This window comes from Nicotiana tomentosiformis, chromosome 7 (assembly GCF_000390325.3).
Source record: "Nicotiana tomentosiformis chromosome 7, ASM39032v3, whole genome shotgun sequence".
Taxonomy (NCBI): Eukaryota; Viridiplantae; Streptophyta; class Magnoliopsida; order Solanales; family Solanaceae; genus Nicotiana; species Nicotiana tomentosiformis.
In genome coordinates, this window is record NC_090818.1 from 113,825,922 (window position 1) to 113,848,809 (window position 22,888).

At 33.1% G+C, this 22,888-nt stretch overlaps 2 protein-coding genes and 1 non-coding gene across 5 annotated transcripts; 2 read left to right on the top strand and 1 right to left on the bottom strand.

The window, feature by feature from the left end:
- Positions 1-5,693: 5,693 nt before the first annotated feature.
- On the top strand, positions 5,694-8,216 carry LOC104103332 (uncharacterized). 2 transcript variants are annotated; one of them, XM_070181853.1, is made up of 3 exons: positions 5,694-6,012; positions 6,326-6,450; positions 7,644-8,027. In XM_070181853.1, the coding sequence occupies exons 2-3, from the start codon at positions 6,339-6,341 to the stop codon at positions 7,805-7,807; spliced, it is 276 nt and encodes a 91-aa protein (XP_070037954.1). In that variant the 5' UTR covers positions 5,694-6,012; positions 6,326-6,338; the 3' UTR covers positions 7,808-8,027. The 2 variants fall into 2 exon arrangements, with proteins under 2 accessions (XP_070037954.1, XP_033513883.1); XM_033657992.2 differs by having other exon boundaries at positions 5,699-6,012; positions 6,345-6,450; positions 7,644-8,216.
- A 7,293-nt stretch (positions 8,217-15,509) lies between these two features.
- LOC104103331 (protein SLOW GREEN 1, chloroplastic) lies at positions 15,510-20,048 on the top strand. Of its 2 annotated transcripts, none has more exons than XM_009611230.4 (2): positions 15,510-16,698; positions 19,675-20,048. In XM_009611230.4, the coding sequence occupies exon 1, from the start codon at positions 15,596-15,598 to the stop codon at positions 16,649-16,651; it is 1,056 nt and encodes a 351-aa protein (XP_009609525.1). In that variant the 5' UTR covers positions 15,510-15,595; the 3' UTR covers positions 16,652-16,698; positions 19,675-20,048. The 2 variants fall into 2 exon arrangements, with proteins under 2 accessions (XP_009609525.1, XP_009609524.1); XM_009611229.4 differs by having other exon boundaries at positions 19,680-20,048.
- LOC117278522 (U6 spliceosomal RNA) lies at positions 18,879-18,978 on the bottom strand. Its single transcript, XR_004508893.1, has one exon. It is a non-coding gene; the product is annotated as a U6 spliceosomal RNA (small nuclear RNA).
- Positions 20,049-22,888: the final 2,840 nt, after the last annotated feature.

Genomic DNA, 22,888 nt, shown 5'->3' on the forward strand with positions numbered 1-22,888 from the left:
TTCTGAAGAGTCCCTTCATCGCAAATGCGAGCTAAGCTTTACATTTGCGACACTGCCATCCCCTAGCTCCAAGTCACAAAAGCGACTCCAAGGTCGTAAATGCATCAACCCGCCTGTCCAAGGTCACATCAGTAGGTGTGTTCGGGTTGCAGCTCTCGCATTTGCGAAGTCTTCAATCCCAATCCCAAATTCACATTTGCGAGGCTCGCAATTGTGATAAGGTCTTTGCCAATGCGAGACCTGCAACTTGAACACATATACTGTTGTGCATGAGCAGTTTCAAATCAATCCGCAATGCATCCAAAACTCACCCGAGCCCCTTGGGCTCCAAACCGAACATGCACACAAGTGTAACAATATCATATTAGCTCGCTCGCTCTCTCAAATCATCAAAACAACATCTAAAATCACAATTCGATCACCAAAACTTTCGACCTTTAAGTTTAAAACCAAATTTTCCAATTGTTTCATATAATGCGCCGAAACGCGCTCGGGTCACCCGGGACCCAACCAAACATACGTATGTCACGACCCGAAATTTTTACCCTCAAGACCGTAATGGCGCCTAACATTTCACTTGCTAGGCAAGCTAATGTTAGATGTATTTATTAACTATTTTTAACAAACTTCAAATTCGATAACAATAAGGAAAGTGAATAGTCTAAAATAAGATAAATAAGCTAATAAGTGACGACATTTAAATACAACCCCGGATCTGGTGTCACAAATACATGAGCGTCTAAGATACTACAAATAATGGTATGAAATAACCATAACTATCTCAATAAAATGAACAACTAAAAGAAGTAGAAAAGGACTTTGGAGCTACGGACGTCGTGCAGCTATACCTCAAGTCTCTTCTGGGTAGCTGGATCCGAGCAAGTTTACGGTACGCCGTTAGGACCAACTCTGTAAGTGCCGAGCCTAACCTCCACGAAGTAGTGATGAGACTCAAATCAACCAGTAGAGAGTCCTGAATAACCAGTCATATAACTCATCTCAACAACCGATGCCAATTCAACAATCACAACAAATATAACTTTCATCAACATGTTACGGCGTGCAACCCGATCCCACAATATAAACTTTAAACAAATCTGTCGCGGCACGCAACCCAACCCCTCCATATAATCATCTGTCAATATCATAGTCCATCCTTATTCCGCCTTTTCAATTCATTTCTTTTCAATTTTCGTTGCGGCGTGCAACCCAAACAATATCAATTAACAATAGTAACTCAATAACTAAGATTTACAAGAAATCATACATCAAGAGGACAAATGTACGAGCAATGGAGAATAACATGATAATCACGAGGCTCGAACTACTCGGATATCTCAACTTTACTAACTCAATGGTATCTACTTTTAACAACACATACAAGTGAAACTACTTCAATGAAGGCAACAATTAATACGAAACTATAAGTCATAAGACAATTTAGATATATGAGGGAAACAAATCGAGACAAGTAGTGAATAAGTATGGAATCATGGAGGGGATGGATATTTTAATACAAGAAATGCTAAATGGCAAGTAGCAATTATGGCATGAAAGTCAAAATAAGCATATAGCAATTAAGGGATGAAGACAAGTCATAATATTAAGCAATGAAAATAGGGAAAACAAGTAATGTAACGGTTAAGTCATGGAAACAAGTAATCCAGGAAAGCATGAAAACATGTAATTTGACGGTGTATACACAGTTATACACTCGTTACCTCGCATATACGCTGCAACACATGTAATTCACATAGTACATAGCTTAATGGTTCCTAATATTTTCAAATCAAGGTTAGACCCAATACTTACTTCACTCCACAAGCAACTCAAGGTTCAACCATGATCTTGCCTTTAGAACAAGCCTCTAAACTAACCAAATCTAGCAATTTATTGACCAAACAATTCAAAATAAGCTTTAGGAACTACTCACGAATGAAAGAGGTTCAATTTAGGTCATTATTGAAAAAGTCAACCCCGAGCTCGCTTGGTCAAAATTCGAGATTCGGACCAAAATCCTATTACCCATTCACCCCCGAGCCTGTTATGTGATTTATTTTGAAATTCGACCTCAATTCGAGGTCTAAATTCCAAATTTATGAAGATCTCTAATCTTTCCCAAATCCCTAATTTCTACTATGAAAATCATATATTTAATGTTGAAAACTTATGAAATGTTATGGGTAATTGAATAAAAGTAGATTAAAGTCACTTACCAATGAATTTAGGAAGAAATTATCTTGGAAAAATCGCCTAGTGTTTAGGGTTGAGAGTTTGAAAGAAATGAGCTAAATCCTGTTTCCCCCCTCTTTTATCCAGTTGCAGTTATCGCAATTGCAATACAAGGTTCGCAATTACGATAATCGCAAAAACGGCCAACCCCTCTCAAAAGCAAAGAAGTCATTGAGCATGTTGTCGTTGCAAATGCGACAATTTCATCGCAAATGTGAACCAAGGTCGCTGCAGATGCAAACAATCGACTCACAAATGCGAGTGTGCCTCAGTTTTCCCGTAGTCGCAAATGCGACTCAATAGTTTGCAAATGCGAACCTGCCCCCTTCGTATCTGCAGACTTCACTTCGCAAAAGCGAAGCTGACCCAGCCCCCACCATCTTCGCATATGCGAGCATGAACTCGCATTTGTGATCAGGTCCTCGCAAATGCGATATATGCAGACCTGATGCACCAATACTCTTCTAAGTTCAAAAATCACTCGGTAGCCTATCCGAAACTAACCCGAGCCCCTTAAGCTTCAAACCAAACATGCACACAAGTGTAATAACATCATACGAACTCGCTCGCACAATCAAAATGCTAAAATAATACCTAGAACTATGAATCGCACACCAAAATAAATGAAATTTTCAAAGAGACTTAAGAACTTTTAATTTTTTAATCGGACGTCTGAATCACGTCAAATCAACTCCGTTTTGCACCAAAATTTACAGACAAGTCATAAATACTGAAACGAACATAAACCAAGTTTCGGAACCAAAATCTGAACCCGGTAGCAACAAAGTCAAACTACGGTCAAACTTATGAATTCTTTAAACCTTTAGATTTCTAGTTTTCAACAAATTGCATTATTTCAAGTTCGGGACTTCCGAATTCGATTTCGGGCATACGCCCGAGTCCCAAATCACTATACGGACCCACCGGGATCGTTAAAATATTGATCTGGGTCTGTTTGCTCAAAACATTAACCGAAGTCAACTCAAATAAATTTTAAGGCATGATTTTATATTTTTCTCAATTTTTCACATAAAAACTTTTCGGAAGAAGACACAGATTGCGCACGTAAATCGAAAAAAGCTAAACGAAGTTGATTGAGGTTTCGAAACACAGAAATGAGGGCTAAAACTAAAAATAACCTATCGGGTCATCACAACGTACAAGTCCAAAAAAATCATACGAACCTACCGGAATCGTCAAAACACTGATCCGAGGTCGTTTACAAAGAAAACATTGACCGTGGTCAACTCAGTGTCGCTATTAAAGTCAAAAATCATATTTTCTTCAAAATTTCACATATAAGCTTTCCGAAAAATGATACAGAGCACGCACCCAAGTCATGAATTATCAAATGAAGCTATGAGAGGTCTCGAAACACAGAAAAGGAAGTTAGTACTCAAAATAACCGGTTGGGTCATTACAAATAACCTTTGGAATACATAAATACATGCGAAAATATAAAAAATAAACTTTATTTGCATTAAAAAATACATATTACACACAAATTTGAGTGTATTTGTACATAATACATTGTATTTGTATCATTGTATGTGACTCAATAGCAAAGAAGAGAAGAAAGTTCGTCGTAGATGACGTCTTCCGGCCAAGCAAAATTATTTATATATTGTATTAAAAGTAAAATAGAGACGAACAAAATCTGGCCATATTTTATAATACAATATCACATTGTATTTACCAAAATCTGATCAGTCGAATACACTCAGATGTGAGATACAAAGTAGGAGAAGAAGCCATGGATTCCGGCATCTCCGTCAGATCCAGATCTGGTGACTCCGATCTTCCTCCTCCATTGTTTCCACAGCCGATAATGGACCCATTGCGACTTTGTGATTTTCATATTTGAATCTGACGGTGGAGATGAGAGAAGAGGCGAGAAGAGAAGAGAAGAGAGAAGAGGCGAGAAGAGAAGAGGCGAGAAGAGAAGAGAAGAGAGAAGAGGCGAGAAGAGAAGAGAAGAGAGAAAGACGGTTGGATCTGATGATGGATATGAGTGAAGGGAAGAGAGAGGGAGGCTGATGTTTAGTTGGGATCCGGTAGAGCTGGACGGCAGCAAAAAAAATATAGGGAAAAGAAAGAGAGGGTTGAGGGGAAAAAGAGAGAGAGTTGAGGAAGGAAAAGAGAGAGGGTTGACGAAAAAGTTGAGGGACCAATTGTATATATTTGTACTTTACTATAAAATATAAAAAATGGCTATAAATAATAATATTTTAAAAGTATTTTATTTTATTGGTGTATTATTTAGTTCTATCATATAAAATTTCCAAGAGATTACGGCATTCCACGTGACCTAGAGCTTCTACCATTCTGGGCTTAGTCGTAGGGCCCACTGGTTTTATAAGAGCAGGTGGGCCCATTCAAGGAACCGGTTTTGGGCCAAACAGGGGATCTGTGGGTTTAGCTTTTCACGTGGCCTTTGCTCATAAAATATGCCCTAATCCCATGACAAGTCATAGGTTTCGTACCACGTGGGCACTACCTTAGTGTGAAAAATTAAACTAAATAATGGTCTACATAATCCCTTAAGCTAAAAATAGTCAACGGATATATAATTTATGTATAACTGTATATAATTATTATATAATTTATATATATCGATTAGAAAAAATAAATATTCAATCTAGCTGGTTATTTGTGTAACAATCTATAGTTTAAAACTCCAGTTATGTAATTTTTTTGGAGCAATATATGTAGCCTCTCTCCGCAATGAATACTCCTCGTGTGCATGCTTTCGTTTAAAGTTTTGATACATCACTTATAAGAAGAATATTTGATAGTCTTAGCCATTAAATCTCTTTGTAAATATCATTTAATTGATCTTCCACCTCACAACAGATAGAGGTAAAATCTAAGTACACCTTATCCCCTTCATGTACTACTTGTGGACAGGGGGTATTTAGCGTAGAAGTTATAAGTTCATCTGAACTCCTAACTTTTACGTATGACCTATACTTTCGCCAAAAAAATTATTAAATATGTATAGATAATAAATTTTAAATTTATTAAATTAAATGAGATATGATAGAGTTACGAATTTGAATTCATAAAGTTCAAATCTTAGAATTGTGTCTACTTGTAGGATCACACTGAGTATGTTATTGTGTTTGTTAAAGCTTCTAGTAAATGAACAGTAAGAATGATTTGAAAAAAAAAAAACATGAAGCGAGTTCAGTTTGCTAAAACAATTACTCGATTTATTATCACAAGTAATATTATTTAAGGATTTAAATAATTTTATTTATTTCTTATTATTTTCGTAATTCTAATTAAATGTATTTTAGCTAAACGATGTAATTTATGATATTTCTTTATAAATTGTGCTTGATTTATATTTTAAAAAATTGTTTTTTTGATCCTTGCATCCAGTCACTAATTATTTTGGACGGATAGCATCATTTTCCATTATAAAATACAAATATTACCATATTTGTTTTCTCCTGTCACTAACATATGCCCACCTTTGCCGAAAAGTTTTACACCCCAAATGTAGCTTTAGCCTTTTTCTTTTTATAGCAAAATCTAGTTGTTTCTTCTACCAATAAACCCTACTTTCTTTCTTTCTTTATCCCTTTCTCCATCTTTCTCATACTCTCCAAATATAGTTTCTACGCAAATGATTCTCCAGTTCCCCTCTTCTTGATACAAAAAAAAAAAAGTAACTCAGAGAGTTCTTGATTTTCAAATTTTCATTTAAAAGTTCTTTTTAATTTCTTGAGTAATTGGATAGAAATGAGTGACTCTTCTGCTCAATACATCCACATGGTAAGTTTTAGCATCTTCTCTTGTAAGTAATAATTTCCTTAGAGTTTAAGATACTTATATCATCAGATCATTTTATCTGTTGTAACATGTAATTTGTTTTTTGTTTTTTTAAAAAAAAATTATAAATCTCATATTTTAAAAAGACTTACTTGATAGTATAAAATATTTTTTAAACGTGGCAAATTTTCTTCTTCTTTATCATCATCATCTTCTTCTACTCCTATACATTTTTTTTTCAGTGGTAATTAAGGTTTAGGCAGGTGATTTTAAAGATGGGGGTTAAATACTTAAATTTACTAATTAATTAAGAAAGGTGTGGTGAATTAATGCAGGTGCAGCACTTGATAGAAGAGTGTATAATATTCAAAATGAGCAGAGAAGAATGCATGGAAGCACTGGCCAAACATGCAAATATCCAGCCTATTATTACTTCCACGGGTAAATTCACCAGCTTTTTTTAAAACCTTTTTTTTTACTTTTTAATTTTTTGCTTCCATTTTTCCTTGTTCTTTGTTTTTTTTGTGTGTGTTTGGGGTTTGGGGGGGGGGGGGGGGAGAGGGGGAGGGTTGGGTTGGAGGGGAGGAGAGGAGAGGAGAGGGGAAAAGGGGCTAGGTACAATAATATAACCACATAATTTTGCGTAAGTGGTGTCGTATTTAAAGAAGAAAACAAATAAGAAAATTATTGCAACAAAGACAAATAAAATATATTTAAATACATTAATACAATTATTCTCGATGAGTTTCTATTATTTTTTCAATACTAATGACAGTCTATGTTTTCTTTTTCTTCAATTGAACGTACACTTTTCTTATTGTATATATGGTCATCTATATAACTAGAGCAATTATAACCTATATATTATTTACATATTTGTTTAGTGAGTTGTTTCGGCGAAGGGGTATTGGAATTAATTTATTGAAAGATTAAGTAATTTTATTCGACATGTTAAAATATACTGATTGCACAAAAGTTATGTATAAAGATAAATTCATAATTCTTTTCCCTTTTAATACTTATTTTGTCTAAAGCTTCATTTGCCTGAGAAGTTGAGCAAAGTTCAAACTCACACTCGAACAATATGAGTTTGATTAGGAAGAAAACATGTGCACGGGGGAATGAGTGGATATTTGTTTGGTTTATTTTGGGCTTCTGATCAGGATAAACTTTCCATTAAACCAGCATACATTTTCTGATCAATGGCATTTTTATGTTTGCTTAGTTTTAGAGTAGAAGTGATAAATATATTTGAATATGTTGAAGATATAAAAATCTTTCCAAATAATGCTGTTATTATTATTTAGTATGTGAATGAGAGTCTTGGCGTAACTGGTAAAGTTGTATCATCGGGAGGTCACGAGCCGTGAAAATAGCTAAATGTAAGGCCAAGTTGCATACAATAAACTCTTGTGATCCGGTCATTCCCCAGACCAAATAGCAAAAACGTAATTCACCGAACAGTCCTTTATTAGTATTATTTAGAATGTATAGGAGTTTTGTTCTTTTCCATTTTCTTTCTGGCCATGAGATAAGAAACTCCAAGACTATTTTAGCTATATTATATTTCATTTCAAAAGAAAGTTCTTAGACTGTTCTAGTTGGTTTAGTTTTAATCAATTGTATGTATGCAGTGTGGAAGGAGTTGGAGAAGGAGAACAAAGAATTCTTTGAGGCATACAATAAAACGAGAGAGGAAAAATCATCATCAGCAGAATCACAATTGGAGACGACAAGACAAAGAATCCATAATATGTTAATGTTGGATTCTTCCTCTACAGATTCCATTGACAAGTGACAACAATTATTAGTAGAATTTTCAATGGTTGCCTTCCTCTCTATTCTCCATTATTGATCAACGTCGATCTTAGGAAAATGATGTTTGATGTATACTTTCAAACGGTTGTATCTACTATCTAGTTTAGGGTAATAAAACAAAGAGATAGGGTTCAAAGGTAAGGTGGTCCTAGGTTGTCTTATTCCTACCATATATGAAATAAAGTTGTTGGGGTGTGTGATGTTGACTAGCAAACCTGTTTGACACGTAATTGCCTGTTGTCTTAGTTGGCATTGCCTTGTTCGTCCACGTGGATTCGTTGTATTAGTCCATGCATGTTAATTATCTCTCTTTGTTTATGGTTCTTTTTAAGCGATGGATTTTAAACGAGTTGTGTGTATTCAAAATCAATTATTTTAGACTTGAATTATATATCTGTGTGACAAATTAAAATATATGAGCAAAGTAAACAGCTTATTATCCCAACTAGTTGAGTGGAGTTCCAGTATTGAAAGATATAATTTCAAGAGTTTCTTGGAAAGAATAGTTCCAAAGAAAACGAAAATAATTAAGATATTAGACAAGGCATAACGAAGGAAGAAGTCTAAGAAGATAAACTCACTATTAAAGTAAAGAGAAGAAGATCACCGTTACTCAATTGGACCTAATTGATCGAGGAGCTCAATCGGGAATCGACCAAAAGAAAGACGAGTTAGAAAGCAAATGCATATAAAATAAGATCGCATATACGAGATTATTTATTTCTTGTTCTTATATTATTTATATAATTAAATCAAAGGCCGAAGAAAAAAGCTATTGATTAATTAGAGATAATTTCCCGACGTTTCTATGTATGTATAACAAGGATGGGTATGATTTGCCGACATTTCTTTATATGTCACAACAAGAATGTGTTAAAACTCAAAATTTGTAATACTTGGAGTTCATTATTCAAATGGTCATTCAACTATCCCAAATTATCCGCTAAAGTCACTTTTGTTTCGTTTGTAACAATAAAGTTACTTAACTATGCATATAACACTGAGAAGGTCACTCAACTAGATTTTTTAAATTTTTAATTGTCAAATACCTATTTTACCCTCTAAATTATCAATTTTTTTAATTTTTTAAATATTGTAAGTTTTTTCTCTTTTTAATCTACATTGTGGACTTACCTATAGAAAAATATATTTTATTTATAAAATAAAAACTAAAAAATAGTTTTCAGCTCATATAATGACAGAATAATAATATAAGCATAAATTTCAACCATATATAATATATATTATAAAAATACCTTTATTTAAATAATTATTTTTATATTACGTGCATGGAATATATATTGTACAACCTTTATTTTCTTTCACTCTCAATCGTGTAAATACTTTTTTTATTTTTTGTTGTTAATACTAAAATTATTACGAACATATTATTCTAATTAATTTTTTTATTATGCTCATTAGTTTGTTATTCCAGCATTATATATGCTTAAATACTTTTTTTTAATTTATAAATAAAATTTATTTATTATATAGGTAAGTCCATAATATAAATTAAAAAGGAAAAAATCATAATATTAAAAATTTAAAAAAAATAAAAAGAAGATAAATGTTTATAATTTAGAGGGTAAAACATGTATTTGACAATCCAAAATTTAAAAAATCTAGTTGAGTGACTGTCTAAGTGTTACAGGCATAGTTAAGTAACTTTGTTGTTACAAAAGAAAAAAAAATGACTTTAGCAGATAACTTGTGATAGTTAAGTGATCATTTGAGTAATGAACTCGTAATACTTGATAAGCGTAGTAAATAAATGTTACTATTATTTATTTGCTGACATTAATGTAAATCTCGAAAAATTTCCGACATTGAAATTTACGACATTTGATTTAATTAAGTATCAAATAATTCATTTTATGACATTTATGTGACTTTAAAAAGACATTTAAAAGATGTCGTCGCATCCTAACTTTATGTAGTGGAAAAAGTCTCAATGATAGGAAACCACCCTAGGTGAGAAAAGGATAGGATACTTGCTATATATCAAGTCCGATCCTACAAATAAAATTTAACTACGAGGTCGGATTCATGCATACATTAACTTGAGAATACTTAGAAACAACATCTCACAATATATAGGATCTTGTTTGCCAACATGTGACAGGCTAGATTGCATTTACTTGCAAACTTCATATTTAAATTTAAAGTTTTCATTTATAGTTTGTAATCTTGATGTGAAAAATCATGAGAGTTCCAAAGAAGTGTGATTGTAAAATCATGTAATTCTTGCCATCTTATTCAAATTAAACTTTTCATTTTGCAGATTCTTGGCTGCAACTTGAGATATAGCAGTATATATGCTTTATGTATTTTTGTACTCTGTCATCAAAGATGAGATTTCATGAGTCATGCATGTGAATGATTGATAGGGGGCAATTAAGAGATCGATTTCTTTTACTTTTTTAATCTAATTTTGTAAATACATTAACTCACTCGTTAACTGCTGAACCTTTTAAATTTCACATTGATCACTATTTTCAATCAATATTGTGAATTCGAGTCACCCCAAGAGCAAGATGGAGAGTTCTTGGAGGGAGGGAACCGAGGGTCTATCGAAAACAGCCTCTCTACTCCAGGGTAGGGGTAAGGTCTGCGTACAAACTACCTTCCCCAGACCCCACTAGTGAGATTATACTGGGTTGTTGTTGTTGTTGTTGTATTGTAACAACGTTCAGCTCGTGACATAAATTGAAAGGAACTTTATCACTTTTCCCTTGGTTTTAACTAAATAATATCTACGGTTTCCCTTCCCTGGGAAGCTTGTGGCAAAAAGTAATATGATAAGTTATGCGATTTATTATTATGTTATGCGAGGTAAAATGTGAAATAAGAATACTAACTGTTGGTAGTATATGGATTAACATAAACAAACAATAAAACCCGTCACACTCTTCATATTTGTTTCATAATTTTCCTTTTAAAATAACAAACAAATAGCGTTATAATCAGGGATGAAGCTAGTGTTCTGGCTACGAGTTCGGCGAATCCAAGTAACTTTGGTTCAATCTCTATATTTGTTTTGAACAATTCATTGATTATTTACAAATTACTAATTTAGAATCCATTAACTTAAAATCCTTAAAATTCCAAACTAATAAGCTTGAAATCTTAACTCCGCCTCTGATTATAATCCTTACACTACTAATTCCTACATTACAGTTCATAACTTGTTGAACCGATCGGCAATACAACTTCGAGAAGAAATGACGCCACATAGCCCGCTTTATCATCACAATAGAAAACATATTCAGTTTTTATTTTTAAACTATTTAAAGTTCAATTTTAATTTAGCTAAGCAAGCTTTAAATTGAGCTTGTTGCTGCTGCTTAACTTAATACCCGAAGTCCTGAAGTTTGAAAGCTTAAGTTCAAATCCGACCTTCTGGTATGAAGTTGGGCTTTACTAAAGCCTAACTTTAGAGTTTCACGAGAATTCGAACTTTTCAAATTTAGACTTAGGTTAGACGTTAGGCTTTGGAAGAGCTAACTTCTTACCCGAAAATTTGAATCCGGATTTTTCAGACTTGTGATTGCAATTTCAAACCCCCATATGTCTAAAGTAAATCCTTAAGCGAATAAACTTCAAAAATTTTATAAATTTTGCATTATCTTTTAAATGGGTCCTAAAAACGACTATTTGTGGAGCAAAAAACATGAATAGGCAAAATTTAAGGAATTTTTTTCCGAAACATAGCAACAATAGCTATTTTACACACATGACAACTAAATAATTATATTCCTAGCAGATACCTTTAAATCACGCACCTAATGCATTTATTTCCTTACTGAAAACGTTCTTAGCACTTTTTAATATTTTTTCCTGAATTTTCTCTTGAAATCAATCCCTAACATATTTAAATGGTAATATCTTTTTCTACTTTTTTGTTGGAAACTAATTCATTCCATAACAGGTTTGCTACTTTCCATACATGGATCTTTTTACTAGAAAAAAGTATATATAACGTTTTATACAACATAAACTCTACCGAAAGTTTACATCTTTATATTTTGAAAAAATAAAATATATTTATTTTATAAAAGATATAATGTATATTTGAGGTATATATACATTATAAATCATGTAATTTCATATCATTATTATACCAGGGAGTACTTTCTTATTAAAAAGATCAAAGGTATATTATTACATTAGTATACATAGTATTTCTCGAAAATATCATTATACTAGTTATATATAATGTTATACCTTAATACCATTATAAAACATAGTATTTCTCTAAAGAAAATATTATACCTATATATATATATATATATATATATATATATATATGCGCTTAGATATTGTAATAATATATATATATATATATATATATATATATATATATATATATATATATATATATATATATATATATATATATGCGCTTTTGATCTTTGTAATAATATATATTAATACATTAGTAACAAAGAAAACAACTAAAAATTTAAACCATGTATAGAATACCTCTAAGGTATTTACTGAGTATCCAGAGTTTTGGACTATAAAATGGAGAATGAGAAGATGAATCATGAAATAGCGAAAAAAAGGGGAAATCTCCAAGAGATTAAAGTTATTTTTTGTTTATGGGAGAGTGAGAGAAGAAATCAAATTAATAATCACTTTTGTGTGTTTCTCTCTCCTGTTTTTTTCTATTTTTCCTAATTTTTTCCTAACTTTCCCTTTCTCCAATTGAACACTTTTTTGTCTTTTTGTGTTTTTTCTCTTCTATTTTTTTTTGCTTTTTCATCGAGTGTCTGATACCCACATTGGGGCCAGACTACATCCGGATTCACGCCGGAAAGTCCCACATTGGGAGGTAAAGCGCTCCCTAACAAAGACGACTTCATATCTAGGGACTCGAATTCGAGATATCTGCTTAAGGATGAAGGAGTACTTACCACTCCACCACAACCATTGTTGGTCCTCTTATATTTTTTACTATATTGCAGATTATTCATTTCTTCATCATATGTGCTTTTGTTGGAAGGCTTCAAGAGCTTCTTTGTACTTTTTTTCATGCATTCATAGATCAAGATCCCCCGATCCAAAAACGTCTCGTTAATGAACTCCATGGATAAGTTAACTCTTCAACCACATATAGAGTTGTATCCAAGATTTAAGTTGAATGGGTTCAGTTTTTAAGATTACAGTAAACTCATTATACTGTTAAAATTATGGGTTCAAATCTAATGCTTGTTGAGATTTTAATAGTTTTTTTTAATATAAATTCATACTCCGCGTCGGAAGTTATGAGCTTAGTTGAACTCGTATCCGAAAGGCTACATCCGCCCCTAACCACATACTGCGATTAACTAACTCTGCGGGTTATTTTTACAAGGAATTATTATATGATACACGATCTAATGATAAGGAAAAACGAATAAAATATGATTTTATTTTGTAAAACAAAGAGCTAACAAAATGATATATTATAATAATATGCAATATTCCAGCTAAACCTTGAATAAATACACATTTACCCAATAATATACCGCTACTGTATCAAGATATATTGTAATAGTATATAATATACTGCAATAATATACTGTAATAGTATACATATATACCGAAATAATATACTATAAATATATGCAATTTTCAATAGAAATTTAAATTAAAACATAATTACGCAATAGTATACCGCTACTGTATCACAATATACTGTAAGAGTATACTAATAGAGTTTATAGTTATACTGCAACAACATACTATAATAGTATACATGTATACAGAAATGTATACCGAAATATTATATGGGTAGGGTCGCATAATTATTTTGGTTTCTACAGGTAACCCAGTATATATCCCCATAAAAATCTCCTATTTCTATTTGGGGATTTTTACCTTCTTATATTACATATAAAACTTTATTATCCTCCCTAATCAAGTTTTAACTTAATTATATGGGCATATACAATTAGTATTGAAGAGTATCCCTTTATATTAGGAATTGAATAGGGATTTATTTATTTCCCATCCCTGCTCTCTCTTTCTCTCTCTCTCTCCGACTCTCTCCCCGTCTCTCTCTCTCTTTTTCTCTCTTATGTTATTTCGCAATTTTTCTTCCTTCGTTTTTCTCTGCTTTTTCTCTTTTTTTTTCTAGCAATTTTCTTTCATATTGTACAATTGGTGTTCGAATTGAAGTTGTCAATAATTTTTTTTAAGGTGTTTGATTCTCCACCATTGGAAACCATTAAAAATCTTCAAATCTTTGAATTCGAATTTGAGTTTTCAAAAACTATTGTTGGTTCGGATTGGATATTGTTGCAAACAATTGAGAATATTCTTTGGAGTTTATATCTCAATTTTGAGGGTATTTGGTAAAGATTAAACTTGATTTTGGCTGAATTTTAGATTGAAACTCGAAGACGAAGAAGAAGAAGAAGAAGAAGAAGAAGAAGAAGAAGAAGAAGAAGAAGGAGGAGAAGAAGAAGAACACATGACATACAATATACGTACGAAATTGTATTAAAATTGTATGTAAATTGTATTCTGTTGTAATTATTTATATTTTTATTTGAATGTTGTATGAACGTTGAAAAATAGTTGTACAATATATGAATCGTTGTATGAAATTTGTATTTAAGTTATAAATACTATCTTCTTACATAAAGTTGTTGATACGTATCAAAATTGTTTTAAGAGAAGAAGTTTTGATTGGAATCTTAGAGAGGAAGAACACACCAATTACAAAATATATACAAAATACAGACAAAAGACATATTGTATAAAATTTGTATGAAAATTATGTTTAAGTTGTATGATGTTGTAGTTGTATTTACCTAGGTAAAAATGGTATAAGAAAGTTGTAGATAAGTTATAAAAAATTTGTGTATTGTATAATTACTTGTATGAAATCTGTTTTTAGTTTATAGTATATTGTTATAGATGTATCATAAAGACGGACATACCACATTACACAAACCTTTCCTCTCTCTTCTTTCTTACTCCTCCATCAAAAGTAGCAATTCTTATAGAAATACAATATGTAAATATAGAAAATTACCTATACATTCCACCCAGATTATTGTATAGGTTTTATATTGTATATACATATTAACTGCGCATTATCACTCTCTGGTAATATGGTAAAAAAATCTTTTATCATCACCTCTCTCTGATATTAATTTATATTTTATTTGTGCAATATAATCCTAGATTTGTGCAGTACATCGTAAATACATGCATTACGTAGCTGAGGATATGCTTTTTCTATTGGGTATTTAGATTAATTATTGTTTAGATATCAGAATATGGGATTTGATTGGAATAATTTGGTTGAATTTTGGTATGAAAATTAGCACCAAAGTTACAGTATCACTGGTTGGTTAGAGGATAGGGAAAGAGGAGAGAAAAAAAGGAAAAAAGATGTAACTGAAACACTCAATTTAAGTTACTAATAATTGATTGTAAGGAAAACTTATTTAGGGCGGGTAATATACAAAACTTGGACAATTTTGATAAATAAATTTCAAATATTGTATAGGAAAGAAAAAATCTCAATTTGAGCACTTCGCCCACTTCGAGAGGCCACTCTCCACAGGCCCAAAGTCGTGGCTCATCTCTAAGTCTAGTCACTTAACGGGCCTAAAGCAAAAGCCCAATAGTTTTAGTCTATTAGGCCCAACCTTAACAAGCGCAAAACTTCTTTTATCAAGCTTTCTCTCTAGACTAGACTGTAAAATCCACCATTATCGTTAGGGTTTAAGACCTTTTTCTTACACTCTTCTTCACAAACCTCATAAACGACATGACAACCTTAAACCCTGTCTGTTCCAAAACAAACCAAATTCACAAACAATTCAATCACCATTTTAATCGTCCAATTTATGCTAAACCCATTTCTTGTCTCTCTTTCAGAACCCCACCCCCACCATTTTCCACCTCTTTCTTCTCCATGAAAGCCTCCTCTTCGCAAAACCCTAAACCCCTTATCCCTCAAAACCCTAATGAAAAATCCCAAAACCCATTCTCATTCCTCAAACTCACACTCGTTGCTACAGTTACTGCCACTGCCCTTATCTTTTCAAGATTCTATTTTTTCCCAAAACCTTCAATTTCTGCTCAGAATTTTGCTCCTCCTCCTGCTGCTGTGGAAACTGATACGAGAGAAGCAGTTTCAGAGGAGGAAAAAGAAAGGGCAATTGAGGAACACTTGGTTTCGAACCCGGATGACGTGGTAGCATTAAGGAATTTGATGGAAATTAAGATAAAGAACAAGAAAATGCTTGACGCTATTGGTATTATTGATAAGTTGATTGAAGTGGAACCGAATGAATCCGAATGGCCATTGATGAAATCCCATTTGTATGTTAACATTGGTGAGGTTGAATTGGCCAAAGTTGGGTTCAATGAGATATTAAAAAATGACCCTTTTCGCGTCGAGGCGTATCATGGGCTGGTTATGGCTGTGTCGCAAGATGAATCGATCGAAGATTTGAAGGGGATTGAGAAAAAGATTGAGCAGGGGATGAAGATGTGTAAAAAGGAGAATAAAAAAAGCGACTTGAGGGATTTTAAGCTATTGCTTGCACAAATTCGAGTGATCCAAGGGAAATATGAAGATGCATTGAAAGTTTATGGGGAGTTAGTTAAAGAGGAGCCTAGGGATTTTAGGCCTTATTTGTGTCAAGGTATAATATACACATTGTTGAGGAAAAGCAATGAGGCTGAGAAGTGTTTCGAGAAGTATCGGAGACTTGTACCTCAAGGCCATCCCTATGCTAGGTATTTCGATGAGAATATGATCGCAACAAAGGTTTTTGCGCAGAAGGTGGAGAATGAGAGAGCTGGATCGAAAAGTTGAATAGAATAAGGCTTGGTTCTGTTGAAGTTCAAGATTGGATGATAGAGGTATGGTGGAAAATGGTTTACTTTATATGTTATTAGCTTGTTAATGGTTTTAGCTTACTAGATGTTTCGATTTAGTTTGTCTGCTTTGCATAGATTGGTTGTTATATCAGTTACGGATTAGCTATTAGGGTCAGAAAAGGAAATTTTTTGTAAGTGAGGAGAATGGTGCTCAGGCTCGTTGATTATCAGCAGGTTCTTGAATGATGTAATGTCATAGTTCATTTAATCAAGAACGAAAGGGCGAATTATGCTTTGTGATTTTTTCTTAGTACTTTTGGAATTTCTAACAATATGTGCTTGATATGAGTTGTCCTTATCCAAAAAATTGTGCTTTATATGTGTTGTGACTTTTAGGTGGAAAACACAGAGACTGCATGTGAAACTTTGCTGCTATAGAGTAGCAGATATGTAAAGAGCAGTTTCAGGAATGACTTTGCTTGCCAACGTTCCCTTTTTTTTTCAATCGATAGTTGAATGTTTGGATCTGCTTTAAATCATGATCTCATCTAGTATAAACCTTACCCTGTGGGTTTAGTGGTTTTTTTTTAAAACTTCACTTGGTCCTTCCTTTTCAAAGATATCTAGCTTTGAACAAGTCTAACCATCAGCGCTTTAGAATATTTCTTTATGGTGTTTTGTTGTCTGATAAGACCTGTACCGTAACACCATGTTTAATCATGTTACATGGTGTCTGGTGCGGGTCCGGTGCCCCATTGAAAATCTGAAGGGCTGAGTGCTGACCACGCCTGGTTGTATTCATCACCACATCTGTTCTCCAGGGGAAAAAAAGTAAAAATTCACTGCCTTAGAGATAAATAAACATGACCCATGACAGCAAGGTCTGGTGTAGATCCTTATCCTTGTATAGATGCGAAAGAGGTTTGCAAGAATACTAGGTTAGTGAGCACAATTCGAGATGAGGCAGGAATTCTTTATTATTGCAATTGTTTCCTGGAACATTTGTTGGATGTTTTTTTGCAGTTATTATGTTCTTGTCTTGACTGCTCTCAATGGAGCGCTTAAAGCGTGCTTAAGCCCTAAAGTGAGGTGCAAAACATGTTGAGCACTTCTTCGTGTTGCTTAGCGGACGCTTCAGTGTCATCATCAAGGCTCTAAGGCATACTTCCCTTTGCCAATGAACGCTATCCTGAAGAGCCATGAAGAGCCAACACTGAACAGTTAATATTTCACTTTATTGTAGTTTTTTCAATTTCTTTATCCATATATTTGTTATTCATACTTGTGATCATTAGTCTTGGACTATACATATATTTTTATACTTTCTTCTTCATTAAAGCACACATTTTATTTGCGCTTTGCGCTTAAAGCCCCAATAGACCATAACACTTTTTTACGCTTTTCGCCTTTGATAACACTATTGAGGACAAGATGCGGGACGCGCGACTTAGGTGGTTTGGTCATGTGAGGAGGAGGAGCACAGACACCCCGGTGAGGAAGTGTGAGAGGTTGACATTGGAGGGCCTACTGAGAGGTAGAAGTAGGCCAAAGAAAGGTGATTAGGCAAGACATGGCGCAACTTCAGCTGACCGAGGACATGACCCTTGATAGGAAGTTATGGAGGTTGAAGATTAGGGTAGTAGAGTAGGTAGTCTAGAGTGTTCATAACCGTAGTATTGGCATGCAGTCTAGCTTTCTGTTGGTAGTAGGTTTTTATGACTAACCGTTGTTTTCTTTCATTGTTGATCACCTTACTATCTTGTTGTTTTTATTTTGCTTTTATATGGCTTTTTAGTACTGCCCCTTCTTGTCTATATTTTCATTAATGTAGTGCTTATGCTTTTCTGAGCCGAGGGTCTATTGGAAACAACTTCTCTATCCTCACAAGGTAGGGGTAAGGTCTGCGTACACACTACCCTCCCCAGACCCCACGGTGTGGGATAATACTGGGTATGTTGTTGTTGTTGTCACCTTTGATAACACTAGCCTTGATGTGGCTTTATGTGGACACTGGAAATATGTATTGTTCTTTCTTGTCTTGCAGTATGTTTACACTTATCCTACGGTGTGGGATAATACTGGGTATGTTGTTGTTGTTGTCACCTTTGATAACACTAGCCTTGATGTGGCTTTATGTGGACACCAGAAATATGTATTGTTCTTTCTTGTCTTGCAGTATGTTTATACTTGCTTTATTGGACCAAGGTAGGGGTAACTCTGCTTCTTTTTTGGACCATTTCTCTGTGCGTTATCTTTGCACAGGGGCCATACAAATTTTCTCTGCATTGTTCAAATTTTAGCAGAGGTACACATCCTAGTTACTGCTCAACAACAACAATAACAACAACAACAAACTCGGTGTAATCCCACAAGTGACGTCTAGGGAGGGTAGTGTGTACGCAGACCTTACCCCTACCTTGTGAAGGTAGAGAGGCTGTTCCGATGACCCTCGGCTTAAATCCTAGTGCTCGAATCAGTTTAAGGTTGAGCCTCTTTCTTACACTTTTTAGTTTTACTTTTGTCTTTCGACCGCTTGACGTGAAACACTCGTCATGGAAGTTATGTAAATCATGGAGTCCATTGATGATATTTCCCTTTTGCTGTCCGGTATTCACTTCATGTTTGCTATTTAAAGGGACATTCATTTCACTGTTGATTCCTGAAGTTAAGCTTGCTGCTTGATGCAGAGTTTTGGCGTTATTTCGAATTCATTGGTTAAATTTGTGTGCTCCCTCAAGTTTCTTTTACATGACAATAACTAACTAGACATGGTGATGAGATGTTTATTTAATTTGATTACTTATTAAATTTAAATTCATTATTGCTTTGAAAAATGTGGGAGATGCTATATAGAAATTCAAAATCTGCTTCCTAATCAAATGTCTTTATTCTGGTGGACTTTTGTTGAAATTGGTGGGCCTAAAAGAGTTAACTTGACCCATGCATTACTTCTCCTTGTTAATGTATAGTCCGTTTGTTGAATTAGGCCATGACCTAAAATTCAATTTTTTCTCCTAGTTTAGTGAAGGGGAGTCATGGAGCTATGGTAAAGCTGCATCCGGGTGACCTATAGGTCACGGGTTCGAGCCATAGAACCAGCGACTAATGCTTGTATTAGGGCAAGCTGTTTACATCACTCTGGACCCGCATGAATGCAGGATGTTTTGTGCACAAGACTGCCCTTTTTTAGTTTAGTGGTATCAATGGAGCGGAGGTTTTGTGTGTTTTCCACGCAATATGTGATTTCAATTATTGTTATTCCATTTCTTCGTTTCCCATGTAATGTGTTATCTTTTTTCCCATAAGGCTGATGGTCTGAGGATTTTATTCAAAATTGCTGGTTCACAGAAGCAAAAAGAAAAATTTGTTCCTAGGAGGTGATCGTTGATTCATTTTCTAATCGTATTTTGGGAACTCCGTTGATGGGTGAGGCATTTTATACTGTTTGTTTACCCCAAAAAAAAAAGTAAAAAAAAAGGGGTTAATATGCTAATGACTTAGTTATGTAGTATTATTCTCGAAAGGATGTAGATAAAACAAGAGAAGGTGAAGCTTCTTTTAAATGTTGAGGTATTGATAAAAAAATTAAAGTTGCATTGTTACACTTCGAGTAAAAATATCTCCTGTATATGTGAAGATGAAAAAAAAATGTGAAGATGAAGTTTTAGGGTGTTCTTTGTAAAAAGATATATATATATATATATATATATATATATATATATATATATATATATATATATATATATATATATATAGTCTTTGAACATTTTGTAAAATTTTAACATGTAATCATACCACGAAACTTCAGTATATTGGTGGGAGTTTTTAACATAATATAGCTGAGTTTGATTTTCATTTTCTCTTACCTTTTACCACCATGTAATAGGAAAGAGTACCAAAAGTTAGTTATTTTTTTATTTTAAAGAAAAGGTAATTGTAATTGGCCCAAGAAAAATAAAAGGAGCTACGCCCTAGAAATCACCAACAATTTCTCTTTTTTCAGCTCTGTTTGGTGGCAGAAAATTATGGCACAATGATGATATTATATCACGTCATGTCTAGTGTGGACAATTCTGCTTCTTAGCAAAAGGTGTCACTGACAAAATTGGAAAATCAGAGATAAAAATATAGCTAAAATCACGAAACTTGATAGTAACTTATCGTGATATACTATTTTACATGAAAAGGCAATATTTTCTCTGTAGACTAGGGTCAATCAGTTTTTGTATCAATTGGACATTTGCCTTTTCTCTGCAATAAAATTCTTAATATTTTTTTTCACGTCTGCTGGCTTTGCATATGTTAGGATTAGTTTAGCAGGCCAAATCCTTAGTGACATTATTACCCTTTAGAGCACAAGGTAAATACGTTGACAACTTGTTTTAGTCCATAAAAAGCTTTGTGAAATTGGCAGACATAGTATATTGGATGAGTAGTATCTAGAAAGTCATGAGGTTGAAACGTAAAGACAGAGACGGATTTAGGATTTAAAGGTGATGGGTGTCATAATTTTCTTTAATGTATACCTTGTAATGACTAATACAATATTTGTTAGAAACGTTTATTCGATTTTTTTGTATTTATTCGGTTCAACCTAATAGGTATTTTCTATTCACAAATATAATAAGGAATCACACTTTTATTATAACAACATAAGTAAAATTAATATTTTCACTAGGAAATTACATCGTTTCTGTATATTTACACAAGTAAGATAACATTTTCAATAAGAGAATTACATCAATTAGAATAAGAAAATTTTTAAAAAATTCTTCAATAGATAAATTATACCCCATAAGTATAAAACTAAATAAACTATAATTTCTCAAAAATCAAAATCATAAATCTCATATTTTTTAAGCAATACTCACGAATTTTTCATCATAATTTAATAGTAAAGAGATTTAAATTATATTTAATAACCAAATAACACACATTTTTGTGATATAATAAAAATCAAAAATTCCCATTAAGACCCAAATTTTTCGGATTTGAAAGATGAAAACTCATAAATTTAAGATTAAGAGAAGTGCTTATTTTATATAATTTTAAAGTTTTGGAGTCTTTTTGAGTGTTCTATCTAGAGACCATATATAAAATAATTGAAAATAATAATAAAATGACAAATAAAAAATTAGGAGATAGCCGAAAAGGAAATGGTTGAGACAAGGAAATAAAAGCACAAAGAAAAGGGAAAGTTGGATAAAATTCAAAATAAATTCCAACTTGAATTTTACCCACGTGAAAAGCTTTCAAAAATATCTAACACTCATGACACCTTTGTCTAGTTTACTGTTGCGGGTGACAGAATCAGATAATTAACCTAATTTAAGAAAATTTTAACATAAGTATATAAAAACTTTATCATCTTAACGGATGCCATGCTGCCTCTTCTCAAAGGGGTGGATCCGCCGCTGCATACCGAAATAATCAAGAGGCGAAATCATGTCTTGAATTTTATGGATTCGAGTTTGAAATTTTACCATTGCCCATTTAGTTTATTGGGTTCGAATTATATTACTTGTAATTAAAGAACTTTTTTACACATATAGAAGAAATGATAGAAGGCGCCTTCTTTTCTTCTTATAAAGGTCATTTTTCTCATTTCATAAGTAAAAGTGGAGCCGTTAGGTACATAATCAAATAAATAAAATTGTGGTCTTTCTAATATCTAAACATTTAGATGACATAGTCACACACTTCAATATGGTATTAGAGTTGGTCTTGGGTTCGGGTCTCACAACCATCCAATATCAATTTTTTTTTACGTGTTTGACTCCTCAAAAAGAATCAAGCTGCACGTAGGGTGTATACAAAAAATTAATAATCCAAGTCAAACCAGAAAAAAAAATATGATTGTGGTTTGGTTTGATTTGATTTGGTATTGGGGAAAAAAATTGGAGCATAATTAGTTTGGTTTGGTTTTAACTAAAAAAAGTCAACCAAAACTAAATTGTCTCTTCTCAACTGGATTTGGCTTCTATTTAAGACTTTTTGAATATTGAATCTAACTACTAGCATCGGTCCCGACAAAGACCACTCTTTCGTTCGAGCAAAGGGCGCCTAACCTGAAAGAGGAAATGGGGGTTTTCCTCGATGCGAAAGAGCTAGATCAGCAGTTTATCTGGGACGAATTCTCCAACTCGATAGTACATTTATATAATTTTTTAAAATATTTTATACATGTAAATATTTATTGTAATATAATTTATAAATATTTCTTAATTTTTTT